Below are 27,921 nucleotides of genomic sequence, written 5' to 3'. Positions count from 1 at the left end.
GGCATTTCACAGGCAAAAAGGAACGAAGAGCTTGCTGGGCAGAAGGCCCAGCCTGAGCGAAGGCCACAATGGGGACCTGTTAGGTGTGGATGGAAAACAGCCCAAGGTCTGTGAGGCTGGCACGTGGGGTGTTCAAAGGAGTGAACAGGAAAGCCTGGCGGGGCAGAGGCAAGGTCACCCAGCACCTTCAGTGCCACACCAGAGGGCTGGGGCTTGATGATGGGGCACTGGGGAGCCATCGAAGGCATCCAGGCAAGGGAGGAGGATGGAGCCCCGCCGTTTAGGTTCACTGTGGCTGCAATTAGCAAAGGGAGGCAGCAAGGGATGGTGACCATGTGTCTTGTGGGATGGCACAGAGAAGCAAGAGGGGGAGACAGACTTGAAGGACAAGTAATGGAGCTGAATGGAGGGAACATTGATTCATGGTCAGGAACAGGGAGAGGGTCAAAGCAACTTTCAGGTTTCTGCCCAACGGTGGGTGCATGTGGGGCCTTCACCGGGTGGTGAGCAGGTTGGAGGAGAGATGATACTGAGTCTGGCTTGAGCAGGTGGGCTGGGGTTTGGGGGTTCCTATAGATGTTCCCGGTGTAGACGTCTAGGGGGCATTGGCAGGCAGGCCCAGAGCCCTGGAGACTCGGTGCTTGAGACAGAGATATAGGTACGGCAGCAAAGAGGCAGTGCCTGAGGTCAGGGGAGAAGAGGTGGGCTGGAGAGAGGGTGGCAGAGGTGGGGCACAGCTCAGTGGGTGCTGACGGACTGAAGGGGTCTGCGGAGTTGTCAGATGGGGGTACTAGGCAAGGAACCATTCCAAGAGGAGTCAGGCCTGCCCAGGAGTGGAGTGGGGGCCGGGGGTCTGGGGATCTCTGGCAGAACCTGGTTAGCACAGAGGCCACCAGCAAGGACACTGTGGTTTCCTGGTCCACCCTCCTAGGCCACACACTCCTGCTGGCACAGCACCAGCGCCAGGAACTTGCTTCTCTGCCTGGCTGCTGTCAGACAGCAATGCTGTTAGAAAATCCCTCGTATGGGGCAAATGTCACCACCATTTGATCCTTGCATTCCCTTAGGTGCTCATGTTTCATCTGTTGGTACCTGTGTATGGGCCTCCTGGATGGCAGATGCGCTGGCCCGGAGATACAGGCCTTGGGACCTGTCCTCAAGAGCCTCCAGTCTAGCCAGGCCCGTGGCCCTTCAGGCCAGAGGTGGCTGTGCTGTACCCACTGTAGTGATCACACCTCCCCACCAGCCCCTTTCTGCTGGGCTGGGCTGGGCTGGCCAGGGGACAGGTGTGTGTGTGTTTGTGTGTGTGTTGGGGGGATGATCCCTGACCCAAGCCTCTGCTTTCCCCAGTCTCCTGGATGTGGGACTTCTGTCTGCGGGGTCATCCCACCCCTCTTTCCTATATTTCAGATGGGGGAACTGAGGCACAGATGGCTGTGGTTTCTCCAAGGCACACAGCCTGTTGAGCACAGTCTGTGTCAAATTCGTCCAGGCTTCTGTCCAAACCCACAGTCATTGCTTCCACTATTCCCCATCCCAGTTCGCACACTCACTGTCTCCAAGGCCAGCCTGCCAGGCTGGGGGAAGCCCTGAGACACCTCCCCAGCAGCCCTGCCCTTAGAGGTTTCTCATCCCAGAGCGATGGGGAGACTTGGAGATGAGCAACAGGCATCCCTCCTCTGGCTTCTGCCCAAGAGAGGGGCTGGCCCATCAGAGAGCAGGCTTCTCACCCTGGGCAAAGCCCACACCCCCTGCCTCTCCACTCTCGTCTCTCCCCTCCAGGACCCCCGTGGGCATGGGTAGCACTATCAGGGGTTTCTGGAATGTGCCATCTGCAGCCAGCCTTGAAGAAGGTCCCTCCCTGATCCGGCCGGCCCCAGACCAGACCCCATCCAGCCACACTGGGAAAGGCCAGCTGCCAAACCACCCATCGAAAGCAGATGCTTTCCCCTCCTTTCCTCACTCCCTCCCACCACCACCCCCAACCCTGAGAGAGGGAGCCCCTGAGGACTGAGGACCGAGGACCGGAAAGGAAGGGAAAAAAGTGTGTCTTCCCAGGCAGGAGGCCAGCTCTCACACCCTCCTCCCACTGGGGCCAGCCGCAGATGCTCCACTTCCGATTCACAGGCAGCAACCAAACCCACCCCCCCTCTCCCTGCTTCTGTGTGCACACACCCCTCCCTGAACCCACAGCACTCAGCTCTGGAGCCACAGCCACAGGGGCTCGAATCCCAGCCTTGCAGCTGCTCTTCTTTAGGCCCTAACACAGATGACTGCTGTCTCTGACCCTCAGTTTCCTCACCAGTAAAATGGGAGCAGCTTCACAAGGACCCTGTTGCAGTGGGGGACTGCAGACCCATGCCAGGCGAGGGTCCTTCACTCTGTTTCTTCCCTGCCAGGACCCCTACCTCAGCCTGGGCCCACTGAGATGAGGATCCCACCCTACTTCTGGGGCCAAGAAAGCCAGAAGGAACGGGATGTGGAAAAGGGCATAGAAATCCACTCAGCTGCCCTATAAGGAGGAAAATTATAAGGCAAGGAAAAGCCGCTCGGAATTGCTCCATGCCACAGCAGCCCCACCCTGGGGAGCAGCAGGGCCTCCACAAAGACTCCATTGAGGGCCCTGCTTCCTCCACGCCCCTGCCCTCCAGCCTGGGTGGACTCTGGGCTGCTTCTTCCAGCAAAACCTCTCATTTTCCCTCCCACTTCCTCTGTGCCGCACGTGGCCCCAGGGTTGGAACATGTGGCTGGGATCCCAGGACGCCAACCCTGCCCCTGTCGATGTCTGTGGACCAAGCTCAGCATCTCCCACCCCACCCGTTCCCTGCTTCCTCTCCAGGGGTACTCACCTTCCAGAGGGGATCCCTGAATTGGAAATGTTCCCCAGTGTATGCCACTCAGCATGGGTGGCCTCCGGATGCTTGGTTAGAGGACTGGTAGCTGAGACCAGTGACCAGAGTCAGGGCTCAGCCAATAGCTAAGGAAACTGTTGTCCTGCCCTGGCCTCCTTGGCCTTGCAAGGAACCAGAAAGGCAACCAAAGAGGTCAAGTACCCCGAGAGTGAGTCTCAGGGCTCAAGAGTTCTTGGAGTGAGGAGGGATGGGACTATCTTGACCCCAGCGAGGTCTTCGTAGTGTTGAGATGGGGAGGTGGTCAGACAGGGCCTGGAGTTCCTGCTGTCTGTTGAGACAGCTTTTGTCTCCCAAGAGGAAGGTTGCTTCTTTAAGTCTCATGTGATTTTGACCTAACCTACCATTGTTCCTATGGCTGTGGCTCACAGGGCAGGAGAGGAGCAGGTGGTCGGTAGGCCTCTGGGTTATTCCCCGGTCTGGAATCAGTGGGTAGGAGAGCCAGCACAGTGAGCACAGTGGGTCTGCAGGTGTGTGAGCCTCTCACAGGCAGCCAGCCCTGGCAGGTAGTGAGCCATCTAGCCTTGGCTCTATGACCCCTGTGTCAACCACCAAGGGCAGGTTATGTTGCCCCTTTGGTCTGACCTGAAGTCATCCCCGTAACTTTCCCCCGTTACCTTCAGTGGTAACAGGCTTGGTGGAAAGTCATAGCTCGGTTTGAGAGGACTGAGCCTTGGGGGGCTATGGAACATGCTGAGGGAGGGGCAGACACCTGAATAGATGCAGTGACCACTTCTCCCTTGCCCCAGCGCCCAGGGCGGCAGGCGTGGCCAGGGAGTCATGGTCCAGTACCCAGAGCCAGCCTGGGCCCACCGCACCAGATCCTCACCTGCCCATGCTCACCTCGACCCGCTGTGACGCGTGGCGCTGCCCCGCACTCATTCACACTCAGGCCCACACGCAGCCCACTGTGGCCGTTCAGGAGTCTGCAGTGCTCTGTGGGGCTGAGTTCTCATCTCAGAATATTTGCTTTCCCAGCCCTGAAATGGGCGGGAGCAGTCAGCCTCACCGGCAGTCCTGGGAGCGGAAGCTCTGGTTCTAAATCAGAGGGAACTTTGCACCCCACCCTCCTCAGGGGTCCCCTGGCTTGGCGGCAGAGTGCTGGTAAAGAAAAAGCAAGTCCCTTGGAGGCGTGAGAGGAGGGGATCAGGCCTTAGGTCCAGAGGGCCTGGGTGACGGGGCGGAGCCCCAGGCCCATCCCTGCTCTCACACAGGGCCAGCATTCAGCCCGCAGGTGGGCCACTCACACTCACTCTCCCTCTCTCTCTCTCTCTCTCTCTCTCTCTCTCTCTCTCTCTCTCTCTCTCACACACACACACACACACACACACACACACACACACACACACACACACACACACACACACACACACACACACACACACACACACACACAAGGGGAGACAGCGAGCCCTTCATCCCTGCCTTGGCCCTCCCGGAACATCCCACCCTGCAGCCCCCGGTCAGACTCCCTCAGGGGGACTCTCCCAGCCTCACTGCTGCCTACCCAGGGCCGGGATCTGGAACCAGGATCTTTCACCCCTGGTGCCAAACCCCAAGAGGCTACGGTGGAGAAGCCCAGCTTTGTCCCCTCCCTCCACAGCTGGCTGGTGGGGTGCCCCCTCCTCACTCTCCTCGATCCTGTGCACAGCAGCAGGCTCACTGCCAACATCCTGCCTCTTCTGTCTCTCTTGGTTTTTCCTCCCCCATCTCCTTCCTCAGGCCTCCGTCTGGATCCCTGAGTTCAGTCTTTGTGGAGGAGGGGGTCTTTATTTCTCATTCTCACTTTTACTGTCTTTCTCAGGCTTTCTGTATCTCCCAGGTTAGTTCTCCTCTTCCATCCCCGTCGCTACATTATTATATTTGTGCGTGAATGAGTGAATGAATAATGGTTCCCAAGTCTCATCCCCATCCGTCTCTCACCTCCTGCTCCGCCTCGGTACCACTGGATGTACCTTCCCCACATCCTCATGTCCAGGTCTCCCACCACCCACCCTTGACTGTGGGGCTGGGCACTTTCCACTGGCCATCCTGCCGGCAGCTCTGGGCTCCCAAACTTTCTCCCTTATAAAGTCAGGCAGCAGCAGACACCCAGGAATGCTGCAGCTGCCCATGACGCATGCCAGCTCTGGGGCTGCCTGGATGCTCCCAGGCAACCAGGAATGTGGTGGGAGGGAGCGCACAGAGATTGACTGCCTGGGGTGGGGTCCCCAGGCAGGCAGGGCTCCAACAGGTGGCCAGGCCAGGAGCTGCAGGCTTTCTGCTTCTCTCTGTCAGATTGCTTCTCCCCTGGAGCCTCAGTTTGTCTGTCTGGTAAGTGGAAGCCAAGTACCCTACTGCAGGCAAGGGCCACAGAGAACTCTGATGTTGTGGAACCCATCACCAAGGAGTGAGGGTCCCAGGGCTGGGGAGACAAGTCTGGCTCTCTGGACTGTTCTGGGGCAAGGGTGGCACTCCCAGTTACAGCCGGGATGGGACAGAGGAAAGAGGGGGGCCAAAGACCAAGAGACAGAGAGAAGAGGAAAAGCAGAGGCAGAGACAAGGGAGATGTGGGACAGAGACGGGGAGAGAGACAGACTGGCCAGCCCCAGGGGTTCTGAGGACCCAGAAGGAGCAGGGTCTGCAGCAACCCCAAGACTGGAAAGGCACTCATGCTTGAGACCCTGCCCCTGGCCAGCCTGGGAGGGAGTGGGGAGCCTGAGAGAGACTGAGAGGCCAAAATCCTGCTGATAGGCAGAGGGTTGAGCGCCATGATGGAAGTAAGCCTCATGTTTGGGGTCCCCCAGGGACAGGGACCAGGTCCCCATTCATAAACATCCTAGGAGTGGCCCAGGGAGCCAGGAGATGCCAGCATAACCCATGCTGTGCCAGAGGGTGGCTTGTTGGGGGACCTTGGCCTAGGCTTCATCCCCCAGTGTGAGAAAGGGCCGCAGTGGGGACGGATACAGACTCTTTCTGTGCCCCCAGCCCTCCTCTCAGGAAGAGGGATGGAGCGCCCACCCTGGGCCCAGACAGCAGCGCCCTGTTCGTGGGCAGGAAGGATGGGAAGCTGTGGGATTCTCCACCTTCAGCAAACCTCTCGGGTGGATGGGTGCCGGGTGGGAGGGGCTGCAACCCTCCAGGAACACACTGCCCCTTTCATGGAGTCAGGCACAGCCAAAGTCATGGCGGGCGGGCACCGAGGGGCAGGACAGGCCTGGGCACAATCACTGCTCTGTCCTGGCAGCTCCCAGCCCACACGCATACACATGCACAAACACACAGCCTTACGCAAACCCAAAATACACTCCCAGCAGCCACCCACACACTTGCACACACATGCAAGTACACATCTACACCCCCCTGGACATTCACCTGTGTATCCTCTTCCAGGCAGAGAAACCCATACCTGTGGCACTCCTCCTGCCCCTCCTACTTGTCCCCCAGACCCTTGGGGGCATCCTGCTCCCCACATGCCAAAGGCCTGGAGCCACCCAAGCAGCCCACACCATTAACCCTCTGCACACTCACGTTTGAGAGCAGACCCAGACCAGAAAGGGACCTCCAGGACTAATCCCCACAGACAGGAGGAGAAAAGAGTGGGAAGGAGTGCCCATTTTACAGAATGGTGACACTGAGGCCTGAGTTGGGCCCCTTCTTCTGGCCCAGAGGGAAGCCCACATAGCTGCTGCAGGCCTCAACTGGTGTTTTGATGAATCGTGGGTCTTCTTGGCCCAGGAGAGTCAAGGACAGTTCTCCAGGCAGTAATGATGCCTCCTCTCCTCCCCCCGCTGCCCTGGCACCCCTCTCCGTCTGCTGAGCCTGGTGTGGCCCATGCTTCTTTTCTCTCTACTCCTCTGTCTTCCACATTTCCAGAGCCTGTATATCCCTGCCAGTCTCCCGTCCTTGCTTCCCTCTGCCCATTTCCCTCCCTCTCTGCTCCTCTACACAACCCTCACCTCCCCCAGGAAGCCCTCCGGGATTGACTCCAAGCTCATGACTTCTTTATCCTGCATCCCCTCTCCATTCGAAGCCCCTCTCCAACTGTCCCCCTGCCCCCAGCCCAGAACGGGGACTCTGGGTTCTTACAACTGCAGCCCATCAGAGACAGTAAGAGAGGCAGCAGAAGGAGACCAGGAGGTGGGGGGAGTGGCACTATCAGAGTTTCCAAAATCCTGGCCAGCAAGGCCTCAGAGGCCTCCGTTGGGGTGAGGGGGCTGCCTGCCCTGTGCGGTCCCAACAGCACAAGGCAGCTTGTGTGAGCCCTTTCCCGCCTGGCCCCGCAGGAAACAGCAGGGCTCAGCCCCTCAATGGGCCCATTCAGACCCCAGCTCTCTGGAAAGAACCTCTGCTTCCTGTCACCCTCCCACTCTGGCCTGGAGAACCAGGCCTAACAGGCTGCTACTCTCCCCTGCTGGGAGGGTGCTGGAGGCAGGTGGTTCAGTGGTTAGAGACAGCCAGCTACTTAAGTTCCTGCCTTCTCCTCAGCTTGACTGTGCCCTGGCAGATTGACATCCACCTTTAGCAAAAGGGAGTGTGGGTGAGGGCTTGTGCTCACTCCCACACAGGGGAAGCAATGGGCCCCCAACTCCTGCGTGGTAGGCAGGTAAATGTTTAGCAACAGGCTCTCCTGGAGACAGGGAGCCCTGATTTGTAGTGTTTGCCTCGTTCCGTGGTATAAATGTTCTCACTGGGCAACATCACCCGGCTTGCAAAATTCCTGAAAATGTAACAATCAGCTCTTGCCAGCTGTTCTGAGTTCCTACGTGCCACGGTGGTGGCTCCATCCTGCGGGGCCACCTGCCGCCACTCTTTGGCTGTGGCTGCCCTCAGTTTAGTGTGCTGCATTTTGTTCTTAAGAATTGATGATCTTGCAGATAAGGCACCCCTGTAGGTGCCTGCCAGCTGCCAGTTCCCTGGTCTGTCCCTCATGGGCACCGAGGTGTCCTGGGCCTGCTGGGCTGTGTCCGCCTGGATGGTTTTGCAGTTCTCCTTTGATTCCTTTAGCTTCCCAAACAAGGCTCTGGTGTGGCCAGCAAGTGCTGGCAAGAGGGGATAAGTAGAAGGGATTTCAGCTCAGCCCGGGGGGAAGAGCATCATCTTTCTTGGATATCCCTCCATCCCTCCAGGCTGTGTTGGCTGCCCTTAGGACATACAAGTCTGGGACTCCTCCAGTGGCTGATGTTACTTCTTCAGGTGCATGTCAGCTGGCTCAGGCTGCCCGGGGACCAGCATGTATATGGCTGGTGCCAGATCATCCCTATCAAGGCCATCAGCCTTTACTCACTCTCACCGGATTTAAGAGAAGCCCAAGGGGGGGTGGATCATCTCTGTAACCCATTCCTGTCTCCCCAGCCCTGGATGTCAAGTGGGGAGAGTCAACATTATATATGGCACTAAATCTCCACAAAAGGAATGGACCAGAAATTGTGGCAGCAGGTTAGAGGCCAAGGGAGGCTAATTTGGGGAAACTGCCTGGAGGGGGTGACAACTTAAAAAGAGGAGGTGTCCCTACACAGGGACCACTGACCCTGGGAAACCCCAAATATGACCCCCTGTCTTGGGAGGCCCTCTGGCCTGCCCATCAAGCCGTCATCCCCTCTCAGGCCTTGTCTTCAGCCTCAGACCGAGGCTTGAAGAACTCAGCTCTTGTCATCCCTGGCTTCCTGGCCATGGTGGAAATAAAGGGGCCGGATCTGACTGCTCACCAGGGACCTTTAATAGCTAAGCAGCAGGAAGCAATACAGGGTGATGGAGGAAGTCTGGCCCTTTTTGGGTCCGGCACTGCATGTGGTCTCCATCTAGCCTCAGAGCCTTTGCTCTTCGATGGACTCAGGCCAACAAGCTGCCCCCACCGACCCCCAAAGACAGCTGGGAGCATGGCCCAAGAGAGATGCAGGGATGGGTGGGTTGCCTGACTTAGCACCACCAGAGCCCAGCTGTGGTCCCAGCCAACCCAGGGGCTAAACCATATGGGCGCTTAGGAGAAGGAATTTGAGCAGAGATCAGTTTGGGTAGAGGTGGTTCTCCTAGAGCTTCATTCCTGGGGGTTGTGACCATCGGGCCAGGTGATCAGGCCAGTGACCATTTCCCTTTGAGCCAGACCCAGGATGGAGATTCCTCTGAGGGCCAGGGGAAGACAGCCAGAGCTGCCAGAGGCCTCTGGCCCCAGAAACCTCTGAGGAAGAGACCTGAGATGCTTGAAATGCTGGGTCTGGCCTCCTTCAGAGCCAGGGTCTGGGCTGGACACAAGGTGAGGCCGTGTCTTCTGGTGCCAGGACCAAGCAGGTGCTGGGACCAGCTGAGGCCACGGGAGAACGCCACATAGGAGAACCGTGAGGGAGCACCAGCATGCCACGCCCTCCCTGCAGCCCACCCATCCACCCTGCAGCACCTCTCCTCCAGGCAAGGGGCTAAGCTTCACCACAGCTCTCTCTGTCACACAGCCTCCTTCTTCGGAGAGAACCACCTGGAGGTGCCTGTGGCCATGGCTCTGACTGACATAGACCTACAGCTGGAGTTTTCTACGTCCCAGCCCGAAGCTCTGCTTCTCCTGGCGGCAGGCCCAGCTGACTACCTCCTCCTGCAGCTCCGCTCTGGACGCCTGCAGGTCAGTGACATCTCCCTGCTGGACTCCTCCAGCTTTGAGTGGCCCCCAACCGGCGGTGTGACCTTGTGGGAGTCACTTTCGCCTTGAGGTCTCAAGTTCCCCACTGTGAGATGGACAGAAGCATCCCAGAAGGTGTGACTTCCTCGTGAACCAGCTCTGCCCTCCTGCTCTCTAGCCACACTTCTCACCACAACCCCTAGCCGGTCCTCTGTGTCCTGACCACCCTGGCTGCTCTCAGTTCCCTGCCGTCTCGCGGTCTCTCGCTTCTGCTCACTACACTCCCTCTGCCTGGTGCAAGCCTCACTCATTCCCTGCACCTGCCTAACTCCAGCCTCTCCTTGAAGTCTCAGCATGGGCATCCCTTCCTCACCTGGACTGGGTCCCCTCTCCTGGGTTCCAGCACCCCGTGCACTCCTCTGGCATAGCACCAAGCACCCTGATTCACCCCGATCTGTCGATGGAACAACCAGTACTGCCACAGCTTTTCCTCAGTTTTCTGTTTCATCCTTCAAGTCACCACAAGCTTTATTAGCAAAGAGTCTTCTGGCTCTCTCTTGAGGTTTCCCCCTAACCATGAAGAGTTTGAGAACATGAGGTCTTAGTCCAAATCTGGGGGAACCATCTGCTTCCACACCCCAGGGGAGAGAGGCCTCTGGTCCTCTCAATCCCTCAGCTGCTTTCAGTCCATCTGATGCTGCCATTGCTTCTCACTGCCATGAGGTGTCACTGTTGAACATGGCCTGGTACAACCTAGCACTGATGCTCTTCCTCCCTGCCAGGTATATTGATGCCACACCCCCTAGAAAGGTGCCCCAGACGTGGACTCCCAAGGCCATACGTTCTTCGTGCTCTGCTCTTTCAGTCTCCATCCTCTGCCACCACCCATTTTACCATCTGGTTGTGGGAACACCACACCAGAGCTGGCTCTGGTGTCAATGCCCTGGGGACAGAACCATGTCTCTCTTCTCTCCCCAAGGACCTCCCCTTGGACAGGTCAAAACACAGAGCATCTGATTGGGCTTCCCATTTCTGAACAGTGAGCCTGGCTGCCTCAGTGACCCCATGGTGTTTTGGTCTACTTAGGGAGACTCCTCAGGGGATTCCCAGGTGCCCATTTTATGCCAGGGGAAGAATCTTCTGTATTCCAATGTGATTTTTCTAGCACCTCTCACCCAAGGGAAGAGGGGAGACATAAAAGAATTTAGGCTGAATCTCTAGGAAAGCATCTTGCTGTATGACAGTTCTGTGTGGGCAGGGACCACATCGGATTCACATCGGGGTCCCCTGAGCCCATCCAGGCCTGGCACAGAGATCACTTTGGTGAGTGTTTGGGGGATGCGTAAAGAGATGGCAGGAAAGGGAGAGGAGTGGCATGAGAAGCCTTTGTCCTAGGCCCTCTGCTCTGGGGACCCCAAGTGTGGGAGACCAGTTATGCTTTTACTGCAGAAGTGATGGATTCAGTGTGCCTCCCCCATCCCCCATTCCCCCGTCTCTCCTCAGGTCAGATTTATCCTGGGCCAGGAGGAGGTGAGGATGCAGACCCTGGCAGAGACACTGCTGAGCGACTCCATTCCCCACACTGTGAGGCTGACCGTGTCAGACAGCTGGGCCTTGTTGTCAGTCGATGGGCTCCTGAATGCCTCCGCCCAAGTCCAGCAGGCCCCCCTGGAGGTCCCCTACGGGCTCTTCCTGGGGGGCACCGGGAGCCTTGGCCTGCCCTACCTGAGCAGAGCCAGCCGACCCCTGCGGGGTTGCCTCCACACAGCTACCCTCAATGGCCGCAGCCTCCTTCGGCCACTGACCCCAGACGTGCCTGAGGGCTGTGCTGAGGAGTTCTCTGCCGGTGATGACGTGGCCATGGGCTTCTCTGGGCCCCACTCACTGGCTGCCTTCCCTGCCTGGGGCACTCGGGATGAAGGCACCCTGGAGTTTACACTCACCACGCGGAGCTGGCAGGCGCCCCTGGCCTTCCAGGCAGGGGGCCGGCATGGGGACTTCATCTACGTGGACATATTTGAGGGCCACCTGCGGGCCGTGGTGGAGAAGGGCCAGGGCACCGTATTGCTCCACAACAGCGTGCCTGTGGCCGATGGGCAGCCCCACGAGGTCAGTGTCCACATGGATGCTCACAGGCTGGAAATCTCCGTGGACCAGTACCCCACACGTACTTCCAACCGTGGGGTCCTTAGCTACCTAGAGCCACAAGGCAGTCTCCTCCTTGGGGGGCTGGATGCAGAGGGCTCTCGCCATCTCTGGGAACACCGCCTGGGCCTGGCTGTCAACGTCTCCCTGCGGGGCTGCCTGGAGGATCTCAGCATCAATGGGCAGAGATGGGGACTCCGGGAAGCCTTGCTGACTCGCAGCATGGAGGCCGGCTGCAGGCTGGAGGAGGACGAGGACGAGGAGGATGCCTACGGCCCATACGAAGCTTTCTCCACCCTGGCACCCGAGGCTTGGCCGGCCATGGAGCTGCCTGAGCCCTGCACCCCTGAACCGGGGCTGCCTCCGATCTTCGCCAATTTCACCCAGCTGCTGACCATCCACCCGCTGGTGGTGGCTGAGGGCGGCACGGCCTGGCTGGAGTGGCGGCACGTGCAGCCCACGCTGGATCTGAGCGAGGCCGAGCTGCGCAAATCCCAGGTGCTGTTCAGCGTGAGCCGCAGGGCCCGCCACGGCGAGCTGGAGCTGGACATCCCGGGCGCCCAAGCACGGAAAATGTTCACTCTCCTGGACGTGGTGAACCGCAAGGCCCGCTTCGTCCACGATGGCTCCGAGGACACCTCTGACCAGCTGGTGCTCGAGGTGTCGGTGACAGCTCGGGGGCCCGTGCCCTCCTGCCTTCGGAGGGGCCAAACGTACATCCTGCCCATTCAGATAAACCCCGTCAACGACCCGCCCCGCGTCATCTTCCCGCAAGGCAGCCTCATGGTGATCCTGGAACACACTCAGAAGCTGCTGGGGCCGGAGGTCTTCCGAGCCGATGACCCAGACTCCGCCTGCGAGGGCCTCACCTTCCAGCTCCTTGGTGTCCCCGCCGGCCTCCCCGTGGAGCGCCAAGACCAGCCTGGGGAGCCAGCGACCGAGTTCTCCTGCCGGGAGCTGGATGCGGGCAGCCTAGTGTACGTCCACCGCGGCGGGCCCGCCCCGGACCTGACGTTCCGGGTCAGTGACGGGCTGCAAGCCAGCCCCCCGGTCACGCTGAAGGTGGTGGCCGTCCGGCCGACCATTCAGGTCCGCCACAACACAGGGCTGCACCTGGCCCAGGGCTCCACTGCACCTGTCTTGCCTTCCAACCTGTCGGTTGAGACAAATGCTGTGGGGCAGGATGTGAACGTGCTGTTCCGACTCACGGGGGCCCTGCAGTTTGGGGAGCTGCAGAAGCAGGGGGCGGGCGGGGCAGAGGGCACCGAGTGGCAGGCCACACGGGCCTTCCACCAGCGGGACGTGGAGCAGGGCCGCGTGAGGTACCTGAGCACCGACCCGCAGCACCACGCCGAGGACACCGTGGAGAATGTGGCCCTGGAGGTGCAGGTGGGCCAGGAGACCCTGAGCAATCTGTCCTTCCCAGTGACAGTCCAGAGAGCCACCGTGTGGCTGCTGCGGCTGGAGCCTCTGCACCCACAGAACGCCCAGCAGGAGGCCATCACCACAGCCCACCTGGAAGCCACCCTGGAGGAGGCAGGCCCGAGCCCCACCACCTTCCACTATGAGGTGGTTCAGGCCCCCAGGAAGGGTAATCTTCAGCTACAGGGCATGCGGCTGTCGGACGGTCAGAGCTTCTCCCAGGATGACCTGCAGGCTGGCCGGTTGACTTACGGGGCCACAGCACGTGCCTCAGAGGCAATCGAGGACTCCTTCCGTTTCCGGGTCACAGCCCCGCCACACTTCTCCCCACTCTATACCTTCCCCATCCACATCGGTGGTGATCCGGACGCCCCTGTCCTCACCAACGTCCTCCTCTCGGTGCCTGAGGGCGGCGAGGGCATCCTCTCTGCTGATCACCTCTTTGTCAAGAGTCTCAACAGTGCCAGCTACCTCTATGAGGTCATGGAGCGGCCCCGCCACGGCAGATTGGTGTGGCAGGGGGCACAGGACAGTGTCACCATGGTGACATCCTTCACCAATGAGGACCTGCTGCACGGCCGGCTGGTCTACCAGCATGACGACTCTGAGACCACGGAAGATGACATTCCCTTTGTGGCTACCCGCCAGGGCGAGGGCAGTGGTGACGTGGCCTGGGAGGAGGTACGGGGTGTCTTCCGGGTGGCCATCCAACCCGTGAATGACCACGCCCCTGTGCAGACCATCAGCCGCGTCTTCCACGTGGCCCGCGGTGGGCAGCGGCTGCTGACCACCGACGACATGGCCTTCAGCGATGCTGACTCCGGCTTTGCTGATGCTCAGCTGGTGCTGACCCGCAAGGACCTCCTCTTCGGCAGCATCGTGGCTGTAGATGAGCCCACTCGGCCCATCTACCGCTTCACCCAGGAGGACCTCAGGAAGAGGCGGGTCCTGTTCATGCACTCGGGGGCCGACCGCGGCTGGATCCAGCTGCAGGTGTCCGATGGGCAGCACCAGGCCACAGCGCTGCTCGAAGTGCAGGCCTCGGAGCCCTACCTCCGTGTGGCCAACGGCTCCAGCCTTGTGGTCCCTCAAAGAGGCCAGGGCACCATCGACACAGCTGTGCTCCACCTGGACACCAACCTAGATATCCGCGGTGGGGATGAGGTCCACTACCATGTCACAGCCGGCCCACGCTGGGGGCAGCTGCTCCGGGGCGGCCAGCCAGTCTCAACCTTCTCCCAGCAGGACCTGCTGGATGGGGCCATTCTCTACAGCCACAACGGCAGCCTCAGCCCCCGTGATACCCTGGGCTTCTCTGTGGAGGCAGGGCCTGTGCACACAGATGCCACCCTACAAGTGACCATTGCCCTAGAGGGGCCACTGGCCCCACTGCACCTGGTCCAGAACAAGAAGATCTATGTCTTCCAGGGGGAGGCAGCAGAGATCAGAAGAGACCAGCTGGAGGTAAAGGGCTGAGGGCGTGAGCAGGGGTATGGGCCAGGTAAAGGGGATCTTTCCCTCCAGCCTTCATGCCATGCGTGCTTGGATGGTTTGGGATGTGCCTGTGGTGGCTTCTGGGCCAGTGTGTGTATGTGCCTTAGGTATGTAACTGTACATGTGCATGTTGGGTGCCTGAGGGTTTCTGGGGAGTTTATTGTACATACGGCTGCCTATGGGTTACGTGTTCCTCCACATGTCATGTGCACACATGTACATGCTGTGACCAACCATTCAAATTCCTGGGCCCACCCAGACCATAGACTCTGATGTGGAGCCTGAGAATCTGTATTCGAACAAGAGTAGGCTCTCTGGAGGGTTTTAACAGGTACAAACTTTGAGGACTATAGGCCTTGAAGACAGGCTTGGTTGCCCCCACCGCCCAGCTCCCATGTCCTCAGTTCTTTTTTTTTTTCCTTTTTAATATTTATTTATTTATTTTTATTTTTGGCTGCATCAGGTCTTAGTTGAGGCACGGAGGACCTTTGTTGCGGCTCGCGGGCTTAGTTGCCCCGAGGCATGTGGGATCTTAATTCCCCAACCAGGGATCAAACCCACGTCCTCTGCATTGGAAGGTGGATTCTTAACCACTGGACCACCAGGGAAGTTCCCCATGTCCTCAGTTCTTTCCCCAGACCTCAGGCCAGGCCTCAAGGTCTGGAGAGGGCTGCTGACCACCCAGGAACCTCACAGAGCAACCGCAGGCCATCCAGCAGACCCATTGCCTTGCTGTGCAACCTCACACCAGTTGCTTGCCCTCTCTGGGCCTTATTCTCTTACACTGCCAACTTCTGAGCCTCTTGTGGTTCTGGCTGTCTGGACTTTAGGGCAGACTGTGACTAAACATGTCTGGTGTTGGGAAGTCTTCTGCCGGGAGAAGGCAGCATTTGAGCCAGGCTTTGAAGAGTCTGGGATTTAACAGCAGAGAACGGGGGGACAGTATCCCAAGCAGAGGGACAGAACAGGAATGTGAGTTTGGGGGTGGTGTATAGCCTTTATGGCTGGACCATCAGATGAGGGAGCACCTTCCCTCCAAGCCCTAGACTGGACTAGGGTTTGCAAGCTGCCTGGGGCCTGTACTGTAGGAGTCTGTGTCGCTGAGAAGGATGGGGCGCCCTCTTGTGGCAGTAGCATGGCAGGGGCAGTCAGTGTGTGTGTGTGTGCGTGTGTGTGTGTGTGTGTGTGCGTGTGTGCGACATATATGTGTCTCCGTCCACACATTTGTGTGTGGTGAGACTGTATGTCCGTGTCACTGAATCTGAGGATGTGTGATTGCGTACATCGCCGAGGGAGTGTGTACCTCAGAGGCTTCAACAGCCTCCTTCTGTGACCCCTCTCGTAACCAGGCAGCCCAGGAGGCAGTGCCACCAGCAGACATTGTGTTCTCAGTGAAGACCCCACCAAGCTCTGGCCACCTGGTGATGTTGTCCCACAGCGCCACAGCAGCCGAGCTGCCCAGCCTGGACCCTGTGCACAGCTTCTCCCAGGAGGCGGTGGATGCGGGCAGGGTCCTGTACCTGCACTCCCGCCCTGAGGCCTGGAGCGATGTCTTCTCCCTGGATGTGTCCTCAGGCCTGGGTGCTCCCCTCGAGGGCGTCCACGTGGAGCTGGAGGTGCTGCCCGCTGCCATCCCACTGGAGGCGCTGAACTTCAGCGTCCCCGAGGGCGGCACCCGCGCGCTGGCCCCTCCGCTGCTCCGCATCACTGGGCCCTACTTCCCCACACTGCCGGGCCTTGACCTGCAGGTGCTGGAGCCACCCCAGCATGGGGTCCTGCAGAGAGAGGAAGGACCTCAAGACGGGACCCTCAGCACCTTCTCCTGGAGAGAGGTATGGTCAGGGAGGCCCAGGGTGCAGCCCAGCTCTGGGGGCAGAGTCTGGGGGTACGCACAGATAGGAGGCAGGAGCCCACATTTACAGAGCCCCTCATCTCATCCTCCCTCCCTGGCAGAGAGAGATGAATGTCCCCATTTCCTCCACTCCTTCATTCCTTCGCTCTGGGAGAAATGATTGTCCCCATTGCCACCTGCAGAAAGTGAAGCTCTGGAGGAGTCAATCTCCTCCTGCACCCAAAGGCAGGGCATGAAACGTGCTGGGCCTGAGACCCACCATGGGTCTCAGGCCTGCTGGGGCCTGACCCCTAGCCCTGGGCCTGCCTGCAGGTGGAACAGCAGCTGATTCTCTATGTGCATGACGGGAGCGAGACGCTGGCAGACAGTTTCGTCCTAGTGGCTAATGCCTCAGAGATGGACCGCCAGAGCCAGCCCGTGACCTTCACCATCACCATCCTGCCTGTCAACGACCAACCCCCCGTCCTCACCACAAACACAGGCCTGCAGGTGAGAGCATTCTAGGACCACCTCCCACCTCCCCTCCCAGAGAGAGGCCAGCACATAGCTCCCCCTCTGTGAGCCTCAGTTTCCTCCTCTGTAAAATGGGGATCCTACCACATGCCTCACTAGGTTATTGGGAAGAGAGAAGAGCGACTGCACTGAAAATAGAACACAGGTGTGGGGCTTTATTACTGGACACTTATAAGTGCAATAGACAGCCTTGTGAATGGACATGCTTGGTCCTGCTGTTCCCTGGACTCACCCTCAGCAGGAAGCTTTTTCCATGGCTCAGGACCAGGACTCCTGAAGAAAGCTCTTTCAGACCCCTAAGGGTGGATCCCAACTGCTCTCCACTCCCACCACCAGCAAGTGAAGGCCACCGCTTGGCTCGCCAATCCCCTGCCTCTTACACTACTGCAGAGTAGTGGTGCCCCCATCCAGCAGAGGTGGAAGTTGAGGCCCAGAAAGGTGACAAAACTTCTCCAGGGTCACAGTAGAAGTTACTGGTGGAACAGAAAGGGTGTGGCTTGACCAGGGCCACACAGCAGGATAGCAAATGGGCAGGGCCTTGAATGCTGACTTCTAGAGTGTGGACTCTGGGTCAGCAGCAGCCATGGAAGGCTTCAAAAGAGGGCTGACTTGGGCTGTCTGTGACATGGGGCTCTGGGAGTCTTTGCTGGTGTAGGATGTGCCTGTGGGGAGCAGCCCCGTGGTGGGGAGGCCAGCAGAGGTTAGGTTTCAGGCTAAGGGCTGCCCTGGAACCACAGTCAGATGGTGCTGTGTAGCACTTCAGCCACCAGGTGGTGCTGTCTACCGTGTTTGTGCCAGGAGCCCTGTGCTAAAGCCCGGCATCTGTGCCTTGCCGCTTTCTTTCCAGAGCTCCGGCTGAGCTCAGCCTTGGGCTAGGGGAGGGAATCCCAGGGGGCTCAGTTTTCCAGGTATGGGATCCCCTACCCAGTACTGCTCATAAGTTGCTGACCCAGCAGGACCTGTAATAGGACCCTTGGAACAGGAACAGGATCCTGCCCTGCTCACAAGTGGGAGGCTTGAGGGGGGCTCCCCTTCACTCTGAGCGTGGGGTGGGGCTGCCTGCCCCCAGGAAGCCTTCACCCACCTGCCTGGGGGCTCATGACTGCACTGGAAACACCTGGGCCCCCATCCCAGTGCTGCTTCAGTGCTGCAAGACACTGGCCTCTCCAGCTCACCAAGCCTCCCACCCCATCCCTCACCAGGAAAGGGAGCCCATTTCTAAGTATCCTGGGCAGACAAAAATCACGATTCCCATCGTGTACCAGCCCCTGCCCAGACTCACCATGGAGGGTCTGAAGGGAGACCCCTGCCCTGCCAGTGAGCCACATTAAGCAGCACTTTGGGTCAGGGTTGGGGATCTCTGGGGAGGGCCTGAGAGCTGGGGTCTTCTTGGGGTTCATGAGCTGGCCTTGACGGACAAGCAGGACTAGAGCAGATGGAGAGCAGGGAGCCTGGGCGTGGGAGCCCTGGGCCAACAGGGGAATTTGAATGGGGTGGAGGGCGCTTTGTGCAGGGGAGCCCAGATGGCAGTGTGGTTGGAGCCCTGATGGTGGCCCCAGGGCCAGGGAGGAAAGAAGTGGGTAAGCTTGGTGGGGGCAGAACCTTTGCGCGCTTGTACCCCCAGATGTGGGCGGGGGCCACTGTGCCCATCCCTCCGGAGGCCCTTAGGGGCACAGACAGCGACTCAGGCCCCGAGGACCTGGTCTACACCCTTGAGGAGCCCAGCAATGGACAGGTGGTGCTGCGGACAGCGCCGGGCGCCGAGGTCCACAGCTTCACCCAGGCCCAGCTCGACGGCGGGCTCGTGCTGTTCTCACACAGAGGTGGGTGCCGAGAGGTGGGGGTGCCCCGAGGATGGGCGCCGGCGTGGGCCAGCGAGACCCAACTCCACGCTTGTCCTAGGAGCCCCGGACGGAGGCTTCCGCTTCATCCTGTCTGATGGCGAGCATACTTCCACTGGACACTTCTTCCAAGTGACGGCCCAGAAGCAGCTGCTCCTCTCACTGGAGGGCAGCCGGACGCTGACCATCTGCCCAGGTGGGTGTGCCATGCCAGGGGCAGGCTGCCTCCCCAGCAGTCACAGGCCTTGCCCTGCCTCCTGGTCAGAGGCTGACAGTCCCCTTTTACCTCTCGCAGGGTCCATCCAGCCACTCAGCAGCCAGATCCTGAGAGCCAGTTCCAGCACAGGCATCGACCCCCACCACCTGTTCTACCGTGTGGTACGGGGGCCCCGGCTTGGCCGGCTATTCCACACCCAGCAGGGCAGCACCGGGGAGGCCCTGGGGAACTTCACTCAGGCAGAGGTAAGGACCACTCTCTACAGCCACCGCTTAGACTCCATCCAGCCTCAAGTGGCCCACTCTGCCCCTGGACACACATGTAGACACGGGTACCAGCTCCAGCCTCGTTGGCAGCCACTCCCTGGGCCTGCCATGGTCCAGGTTCTGCATGCCCCGCCCTCCAGGAGCTACCAGGCTGGTAGGGCAGATGGGGCTTAGTGTTCCAGGGGGAGGAAGAAGGATGCGGGAAGTCAGGGCTATAGGGTCCCAGGGCAGGGATCAGGTTCTGGGGCTTGGCTTCCAGAAGGAACTGCAGTTGGACCCTAGGGGCCTGGAAAAGACACACTGCATAGGGGACCCTAGACAATCCAGTGGCTGGTGAGGGAGGGGCAGTGTTTGATCTGGAGGGAATAGAGTTTGAGATAAAGGCAGTTGTTGGGCTTGTGGGCAGAGGTGTGAGCCTGGGGCTCAGGTCAAGAGCCAGCAAGAAGCAGAGTGGGTCCTGAAAGCAGACGAGTGGACAGAAGCAGCTGAGTAAGTCAAGTTGGGAGTGAAGCTGCCATCCATCCATCATGGCAGCTTCAGGACACAGCTATCCCAGAGCACAGCAGAGGCCACCAGTGAAAACTAGAACTCTCAGCCATGGGAAGAGGCAGACCGCTAGGCTGCTTCTGCTGGGATCACAGAGCTCTCTGTGCTAACTGTGCCAGTGGGGCCAGCAGCCATCACTTAGATTAAGGCCCCTTCTAAGTGCAGGAGGTACCAAGCATTCCAGGGCAGCCTTGGTTCTCCCTGAAGGCGGAGTGGGGCGGGGGTGGTCTTTCAGGCATGGGGAAGGAAGTAACTTTAACGAGGGTGGGAAGATTTCTCAGGTCGCTGACATCAACATCCCCCAGGCCTGGGTTCTCTGTTCTCCCAGCTTCTGCCATGGCTCCCTTCCTGCCCCTCCACATAATGAAATATTGAGCAGGCTGCAGCAGCTGTGCACCCTGAATCCGTGGCAGGTTTTGTCATCGGATGCCCAGGAAGGGGGAGGGAACAGGATGAGCCCTTCAGGCCCCTCCCCCACCCTGCTGTGCTTCCCTCACACCCCAGCAATCTGAAGGACTGAATTGAATGGCCACCAGGGGGCCAGGCTGGCAGCACCATCCAGGGAAGCTGGGAGGAGGCTTCGTGGCAGACACACACACACCCCCTTGGAGAAGTGGGCAGGGCAGGACTGGGTGGTATCTGACAGTGCCACTGTGCCACAATACTCTGAGCTGGGTAGGGCAGGGACCAGGTGTCTCCATTTTACAGATAAGGAAACTGAGGCTCACGAAGGTCAGGTGACTCTATTTAGAGCCCACGGCTAGTAAGAAGCAAAACCGGGGCTATGCCTTCGGACTGCTAGTCCAAGATTCTTTGACCAAAGGACACTACTGATTCCCAGAGGTCAGGGACCCCTCCCCACCTTGCCTGTGACTTACTTCATCCCCAGCCAGACACCTCCCACCCACAAGTAGCTCCTGTACCCAGGCATCCAGGCTCTCACCCCCACTCCTGAGGGTCTCCGTTTCCTTCCTGCCCACCCGTCAGCCTGAGCCAGAGGTTACAGCTGGCAGTCCTTGCGGGCCACAGCTGGCCCACAGATGTGTTTTATTTGGCCTGCACGTGCATTTAATATTTTAAAATTAGGGGATCTCACACACACCAAAAAAAACCAAAACCCTGATTTCCGTTTCTTAAAAGACCTGTGTTCCCTCTTCCGGCCGTCAGCTGAAGAACAGCTACCCCTTTGACTGGGCTCGGCTCCCCACTTCACCACAACCCCGCTGCTCCTAGAATCTCCTGCACACTGTGACCCCAGTCGGCTTCCATCTCACTATTGCATAAGTTTTGTTTTTCTGAGAGAAGGAAAATAGTTCCCTGTGTCTCCTAAAAGGGGAAAACAGAAGATAAGCCAAGAGGACACATTGGGATTAGAAGGGGGAGGGAATGGATTTCTTGATGGAAGTGGAGACTATTCCTTGGTGTTTAACAGCAGACGGCCCCTAGAGAACAGTGGGTGTGGCTGGAGTGGAGTTGCCATGGGAGGAGTTGGAGGTGAGGTCATGGGTAACGGGGTCACATGGGGTCTTTGAAGCCAAATGGTGGTGAGCCATTGCACTGTCTGAGCAAGAGAGACAGAACCTGACCTACGTTTTTAAAGACTCACTCTGACTTTTGCATTAAGGACAAACTGTAGAGGGGGGTGGAGCAGGGGCCAAAGCCAGGACACAGTTAAGAGTCTCTTGTGGTAACCCAGGCCAGAGATGATGGTGCGTGAGAGGAGGAGAGGAATCAGAGGTGACTCCAGGGTGTGGGACCTGAGCCACTGGAAGAACAGAGCTGTGCCCTCTGGGGTGGGAAGGCTGGGAGAGGTGGAGCAGGTCAGGGATTGTCTGGGACATGCTGAGTTTGAGATGTCCCTCAGACATCCTCGAGGAGCTGCCCAGGAAGCAGGTGGCTACGAGCCTGGAGTTCAGGAGACCACAGCCCCGGCTGGAGATACAAATAAGGGGGTCATCTCATGGCTGGCATTTGAGGACATGAGACCCACCAAGAGCACATGGGCAGTGCCTATAGATAGAGTCTCAAGGCCAAGTCACAGACATTGCGGAGAAGGGGAGGGACCAGCCAGAGCATTTGTGAAGAAGCGACTAGTGAGGTTGGAGGAAAACCAAGGGAGCAGAACTTCCTGAAAGCCATCGGGTGGGCTGGGGGAAGGAATGCTCAGTTGTGTCCAGTGCCTCTGAGAACCAGCCAATGGGTCCAGCAGCACAGAGGCCATCGTGCCCTTGGTGACAACAGGAGTGGAAGCCTGGGTGGAGTGCACTCGAGACGGCATGGGGGAGAGTATAGACTATTCTTTTTGGACTTTTGCTGCAAAGAAGAGCAAAAGTATGGGTGGTGGGACAGCAAATGTTGGTGTAAAAAGTGAAGTCAAGAGAAGTTTCTTCTTTTATTTTTTTTTGCGTCACACGGGCCTCTCACTGTTGTGGCCTCTCCCGTTGCGGAGCACAGGCTCCGGACGCGCAGGCTCAGCGGCCATGGCTCACGGGCCCAGCCGCTCCACGGCATGTGGGATCTCCCCGGACCGGGGCACGAACCCGTGTCCCCTGCATCGGCAGGCAGACTCTCAACCACTGCGCCACCAGGGAAGCCCTAGAAGTTTCTTCTTTACGGTGGGCGGATAGCATAGTTGCGTAACGATGGGAATAATCCGTTTGGGGGGAAATTGATGCCATGGGAGAAAGACAGGAGATGTAGAAGCAATGTCTTCAGTAAGGAAGAGGGTAAGGGATTTCATGCAAAAGAGGAAAGACCTGTTGTCGAGAGAAGCACAGATAGAGCATTGCTTTTCCCAGGGGCTCAGAGGTTTGAGGTGACTTGCCCAAGGTGGCAGAGCTGGGATTTGACACAGGCATCTGACTCTAGAGCCTGGCTCTTCACTGTCATGTGACTGTTTTCTGGCGACCCACTGAGTTGGTGAGGGAGAGCATGGGCTACAGACATAGAGCGAGGCACAGTGGGGAGATCCTCCAGGGAGGCTGGGCTCCGAGGGGCTGTCAGGGAGGCCCAAGTGCCCAGTGCTCCTGGGCACCATGGGCTGGACCTGCCTCTCGTCCCAGTAATGGGCTCTCCCCGCAGGTATATGCTGGGAATGTTCTGTATGAGCACGAGATGCCCCCCGAGCCCTTCTGGGAGGCCCATGACGCCCTGGAGCTCCGGCTGTCCTCACCGCCTGCCCCCGACGTGGCCGCCACCCTTGCTGTGACTGTGTCTTTTGAAGCTACCTGTCCCCAGCGCCCCAGCCGCCTCTGGAAGAACAAAGGTGAACAACATGGTGGGATGGCAATGTTGGGGGGGCGGGGGGCGGACACTGGGAGAGGCCCAGATAGGAGGGGACACAAGGCCAAGGTCAACAGCTCATGTCAACTCCCAGGACCTGGTAAATTATAGGGAGGGTGGGCAGGTGGGGAGGCTTTGAGGTCAGAAGGAGGGACACGATCCTGGTCGTCCTGGGACCCTGAGCCCCAACCTGGGGTACCTGGTCTGAGGGGGGAGGGACAAACCTGGCCTTGGGGACCCTGGTCTGAGGGCCCATGGCTCTCCCCTCAGTGGACGGGACCTTCATAGCCTGTGTCCCACCCCCAGGTCTCTGGGTCTCGGAAGGCCAGCGGGCCGAAATCACCACAGCCTCCCTCGATGCCTCCAACTTCCTGGCCAGCATTCCGGCCCCCCAGCGCTCGGAGCACGATGTGCTCTTCCAGATCACACGGTTCCCCCAGCGGGGCCAGCTGTTGGTGTCTGAGGAGCCCCTCCATACCGGGCGGCCCCACTTCCTGCAGTCTGACCTGGCCGCAGGGCAGCTGGTGTACACCCATGGCGGCGGGGGCACCCAGCAGGATGACTTCCACTTCCGTGCCCACCTCCAGGGGCCCGCAGGGGCCTCCGTGGTAGGACCCCAAACCTCAGAGGCTTTCGCCATCACAGTGCGGGATGTGAATGAGCGGCCGCCTCAGCCGCAGACCTCCATCCCGCTCCGGCTCACCCGGGGCTCCCGCAGCCCCATCTCCCGGGCCCAGCTGAGCGTGGTGGACCCAGACTCGGCTCCGGGGGAGATCGAATACAAGGTGCAGCGGGCCCCCCACAATGGCTTCCTGAGCCTGGCAGGGGCCAGCCCGGGGCCTGTGACCTGCTTCACCCAGGCCGACGTGGATGCAGGGCGGCTGGCCTTTGTGGCCAATGGGAGCAGCGTGGTGGGCACCTTCCAGCTGAGTGTGTCTGATGGGGCCAGCCCGCCCCTGCCCATGTCCCTGGCCGTGGACGTCTTGCCCTCGGCCATTGAGGTGCAGCTGCGGGCACCCCTAGAGGTGCCCCAAGCTTTAGGGCGCTCCTCCCTGAGCCGGCAGCAGCTCCGGGTGGTTTCCGATCGGGAGGAGGCAGACGCAGCCTACCGCCTCACCCAGGGGCCCCGGCATGGGCATCTCCTGGTGCGCGGGCAGCCTGCCACAGCCTTCAGCCAGTTCCAGGTAGACCAGGGCGAAGTGGTCTTTGCTTTCACCAGCTTCTCCTCCTCTCACGACCAATTCAGCATCCTGGCACTGGCCAGGGGTGCCAACGCATCCGCCACGGTGAATGTCACCGTGAGGGCTCTGCTGCATGTGTGGACAGGTGGGCCGTGGCCCCAGGGTGCCACCCTACGCCTGGACCCCACAGTCTTAGATGCGGGCGAGCTGGCCAACCGCACGGGCAGTGTGCCGCGTTTCCGGCTCCTGGCGGGACCCCGGCACGGCCGCGTGGTCCGCGTGCCCCGGGCCAGGACAGAGCCCAGGGTCGGCCAGCTTGTGGAGCAGTTCACCCAGCAGGACCTTGAGGACGGGAGGCTGGGGCTGGAGGTGGGCAGGCCGGAGGGTAGCTCTCCTGGACCTGCAGGCGACAGTCTCACTCTGGAGCTGTGGGCCAGGGGTGTCCCTCCTGCCGTGGCCTCACTGGACTTTGCCACGGAGCCTTACAACGCAGCCCGGCCCTACAGAGTGGCCCTGCTCAGTCTGCCTGCTCGGACAGAAGCAGGGGAGCCAGGGAGCAGCACCCCCACTGGTGAGCCAGGCCTGGCGGCCTCCAGCCCCGCGCCCACCGTGGCCAGGGGGCACTTCCTGGGCTTCCTCGAGGCCAACATGTTCAGCATCATCGTCCCCGTCTGCCTGGTCCTCCTGCTTCTGGCACTCATCATGCCTCTGCTCTTCTACCTCCGCAAACGCAACAAGACGGGCAAGCACAGCGTCCAGGTGCTGACTGCCAAGCCCCGAAATGGCCTGGCCGGCGACACAGAGACCTTCCGCAAGGTGGAGCCGGGCCAGGCCATCCCCCTCACAGCGGTGCCTGGCCAGGGGGCTCCGCCGGCGGGGCAGCCTGACCCAGAGCTGCTGCAGTTCTGCCGGACATCCAACCCTGCTCTCAAGAATGGCCAGTACTGGGTGTGAGGCCTGGCCTGGGCCCAGATGCTGATGGGGCCAGGGACAGGCTTGATCAGGCCCCGGCCCCATTGCTCCCATGCCCTGGTGCTGTCTGAGTATCCCCAGAGCCAGAGAGCCCTGGGGACACCAGGGGTGGAGGGTGCTGCGAGGAAGCCCCAGGGGTCCAGGACCAAGTGGAGTCAAGAGCTGTAACCTCCCCAGCTCACTCTGAGCCAGGAGAACTGCAAGGGGCCAAGGGCAGAGGCAGGCTTGGAGTCAGTACCCTGCCCTGGAGCTAGTGTGGGCTGTCAAAACCAGAGCCACTTCCTAGATGGTCAGGACTCTGGGTCCTGGGTCTGTGACCTTGGGTAAGTCACACCTGACCCAGGCTGCTAAGAAGGCAAGGAGAAGAAAGGGAAGGGAGGGACAGATGGGGATTCTTGGCTTTTCCACTCCAAGCCAGGCCTCCCCTCACCTCTGCCCCAGAGCTGAGAGGAAAACTTTTTCCCTTGGTTTTTTAGGGAGATGGTATTTCCTGGAGCAGAGGGCAGGAGGAGAGAGTCCTCCCACTCTCTAGAAGGCATAAGCCAGTGGAATAATGTATCCAGGGTGTAAGGTGGGTGGGTTGCTCTGGGATGGGTTTATTTAAGGGGCATTGCAAGGAAGCTATTTAGCATGGTGCTGAGCTAGCCCAGACTGGTGGAGCCCCTGGGGTGAGAAACAGAGGAGGGTCTGAGGCCAGCTCATTCCCAGGGCCCCACCTTGATGGGCTGATGGCTAGACAAGCATGGGTCTGTGGCCCCAGAGTGGGCTGGGCTGGGGAGCGTGCAGGGTCTCAGGCCATGGGCCCCTGCGGTGCCTGTGCTCCCCTGAGGACTGGGGCGGGTACTTGGGGGCACTCGGCTCCATGGGGCCTGGATAAACGGTGCTTCTGGATAAGAGTTTCTGGACAGCCATGTGTTGTTTGTCTGACCATGCACTGGGCCCTTGGCCACACTAGCCTGCACTCCACCAGTGTAGGCCATCCCGCCAGACCTCAGCCACCAGGAGAGATGGGGCCCGAATTCCCACTTGTGGCCACACTGTGCGGCTTGCAGGATCTCAGTTCCCTGACCAGGGATTGAACCCGGGCCACGGCAGTGAAAGCCTAGAATCCTAACCACTAGGCCACCAGGGCCTGTTCCTCTCCATTCATCTCTCAAGAGGTTAGAGCAGCAAAGATGAGGAGAGAGGGGGACTTGGGGACCCCAAGGCTGGGGGCAGAGGGGGACCACCGGAGGTGCCTTCCCTCAGCTCCCTGGAGATTTTCACAAGGAAGATTTCTGCTGGTCTTTACCCTTCCAACAAGAGGACCAAGAGTGCTGCTTCTCAAAGGCAGAGCAAGCAGCAAGGGTTCTGAAGTCAGCTGTCCCTGTACATGGCCCAAGAGTCCATCATGTGGTCAGCGATGGATCTGAGACACAGCATCCTCAGAAGGCCCTCGATGAGTTGCTGAGGAGCCACCACTCTCTGGTCCTTTCCCTCTAGAGGGTTTCCCAGGGTCATGGGCAATGGAGACAGATTCTGGGTCCCAGGGAATACCCCAAGGCCTGGAAGCAGGTTAAAGTCCTCAGAAGAAAAGCAGCAGGAGAGCTGTCTGAGCTCTGGGGGGAGGTGGGAGGGAGTGGCTGGGGCCTGAGCACAGCTGCATTGGGGGTGGAGAGCACCGGCCAGGCTTCGGCAGCTGAGCAGCATCACCTATTCCTTGTGCTCAACATCTGTAACACCTGAACCAAGAGTTAGGGCAAGAGAGAAGATTCCCTCTCCCCACGGTGCTGCCCCTGGACCACCCCTCCCCACAATGCCTTTTGCATTTCAGCATCCAGCCTCCTAGAGCCTCCCCCACTCTCAGAAGTTTCGGGGAGGAAACCCAGAATCCTGGTAGATCACTGCCGGAAGGGCCCCCAGAGAACCACGAGGGGACTGAGAAAGAGGAGAAGAGGCTTGTCCAGAGTCTTGCACAGCAAGGCAACCATAGAGTAGACCAGACCCCTGAGGCCCAGCCAACTCCTGTTGCCACACTGAAAGCCTCCCCCTCATGGAAGGTGGCCAGGACCCGTAATTGGGGGGTTCTGCAGAGATCCCTCCATACCCAGGGCTCATGATCCTGGCCCCAGCTTCCTTTTCAAGCCTGGTCTCTCCAGCACACCCCAGGCCAGCCTCATCCAGAGGCCCTGCCAAGCACGTCTCCACGCCACACCCCACACTCTGCCCAGCTTCTCCCGGGAGCTCAAGGCTGCATCCTCAGGGCCCTGATATCTGGGGCCAGTCTCCACCCAGGGCAACAACCAGTTTCCCTGGGAGTGTAAGCCGAGAAGAGAGTGACAGACCTGCCAGGCAGGATCTGGCCTCAGCTCAGGTTTCTCCAGAGGCCTGATGATACCCTCTCTGTTCACAGGGCCTGGCCTGGCCTGCTCCCAGTGAGCTGGCACGGGCTGACACTGATCCGGCCCCTCAAGCCTGGGCTGGACAGTGGGCAGGACCTGGGAGAGTGTCTTTCACTGGGGCACCAACCTCGGAACCCATTCTAAATGTGGGACCTCAATTTATTAGGTAAATCCCTTGCAGGTTTCAGATATACAACCCAGGCTTAAGGAGGTTGCTACCCACCTTACAAAATAACTCACCATTCGTTCCTTTAAGGAGCTGGTTCCTCCCAGGCACTGAGGATAGGAGCCAACCTGTGCACAAGTGCTCAGGA

The 27,921-nt window shown here is 59.5% G+C and overlaps 1 protein-coding gene across 1 annotated transcript in view; it reads left to right on the top strand.

The window, feature by feature from the left end:
* CSPG4 (chondroitin sulfate proteoglycan 4) overlaps nt 1-26,122 on the top strand; it is a 36,502-nt gene extending 10,380 nt beyond the window's left edge. The window contains exons 2-10 of the mRNA XM_081228065.1: nt 9,335-9,498; nt 10,999-14,526; nt 15,906-16,388; nt 16,721-16,897; nt 18,546-18,744; nt 18,824-18,958; nt 19,058-19,224; nt 22,873-23,056; nt 23,380-26,122. Of these exons, the coding sequence (XP_081084191.1) occupies nt 9,335-9,498; nt 10,999-14,526; nt 15,906-16,388; nt 16,721-16,897; nt 18,546-18,744; nt 18,824-18,958; nt 19,058-19,224; nt 22,873-23,056; nt 23,380-25,208 (6,866 nt within the window). The 3' untranslated portion in view covers nt 25,209-26,122. The remainder of the gene's footprint in view (nt 1-9,334; nt 9,499-10,998; nt 14,527-15,905; nt 16,389-16,720; nt 16,898-18,545; nt 18,745-18,823; nt 18,959-19,057; nt 19,225-22,872; nt 23,057-23,379) is intronic.
* The last annotated feature ends 1,799 nt before the right edge of the window (nt 26,123-27,921 follow it).

The sequence above is a fragment of the Mesoplodon bidens genome, assembly GCF_964165515.1.
Source record: "Mesoplodon bidens genome assembly, chromosome: 3".
Classification (NCBI taxonomy): domain Eukaryota; kingdom Metazoa; phylum Chordata; class Mammalia; order Artiodactyla; family Ziphiidae; genus Mesoplodon; species Mesoplodon bidens.
Note: the sequence above shows the minus strand (reverse complement) of the source record. Positions and strands in the feature narration are given on the sequence as shown.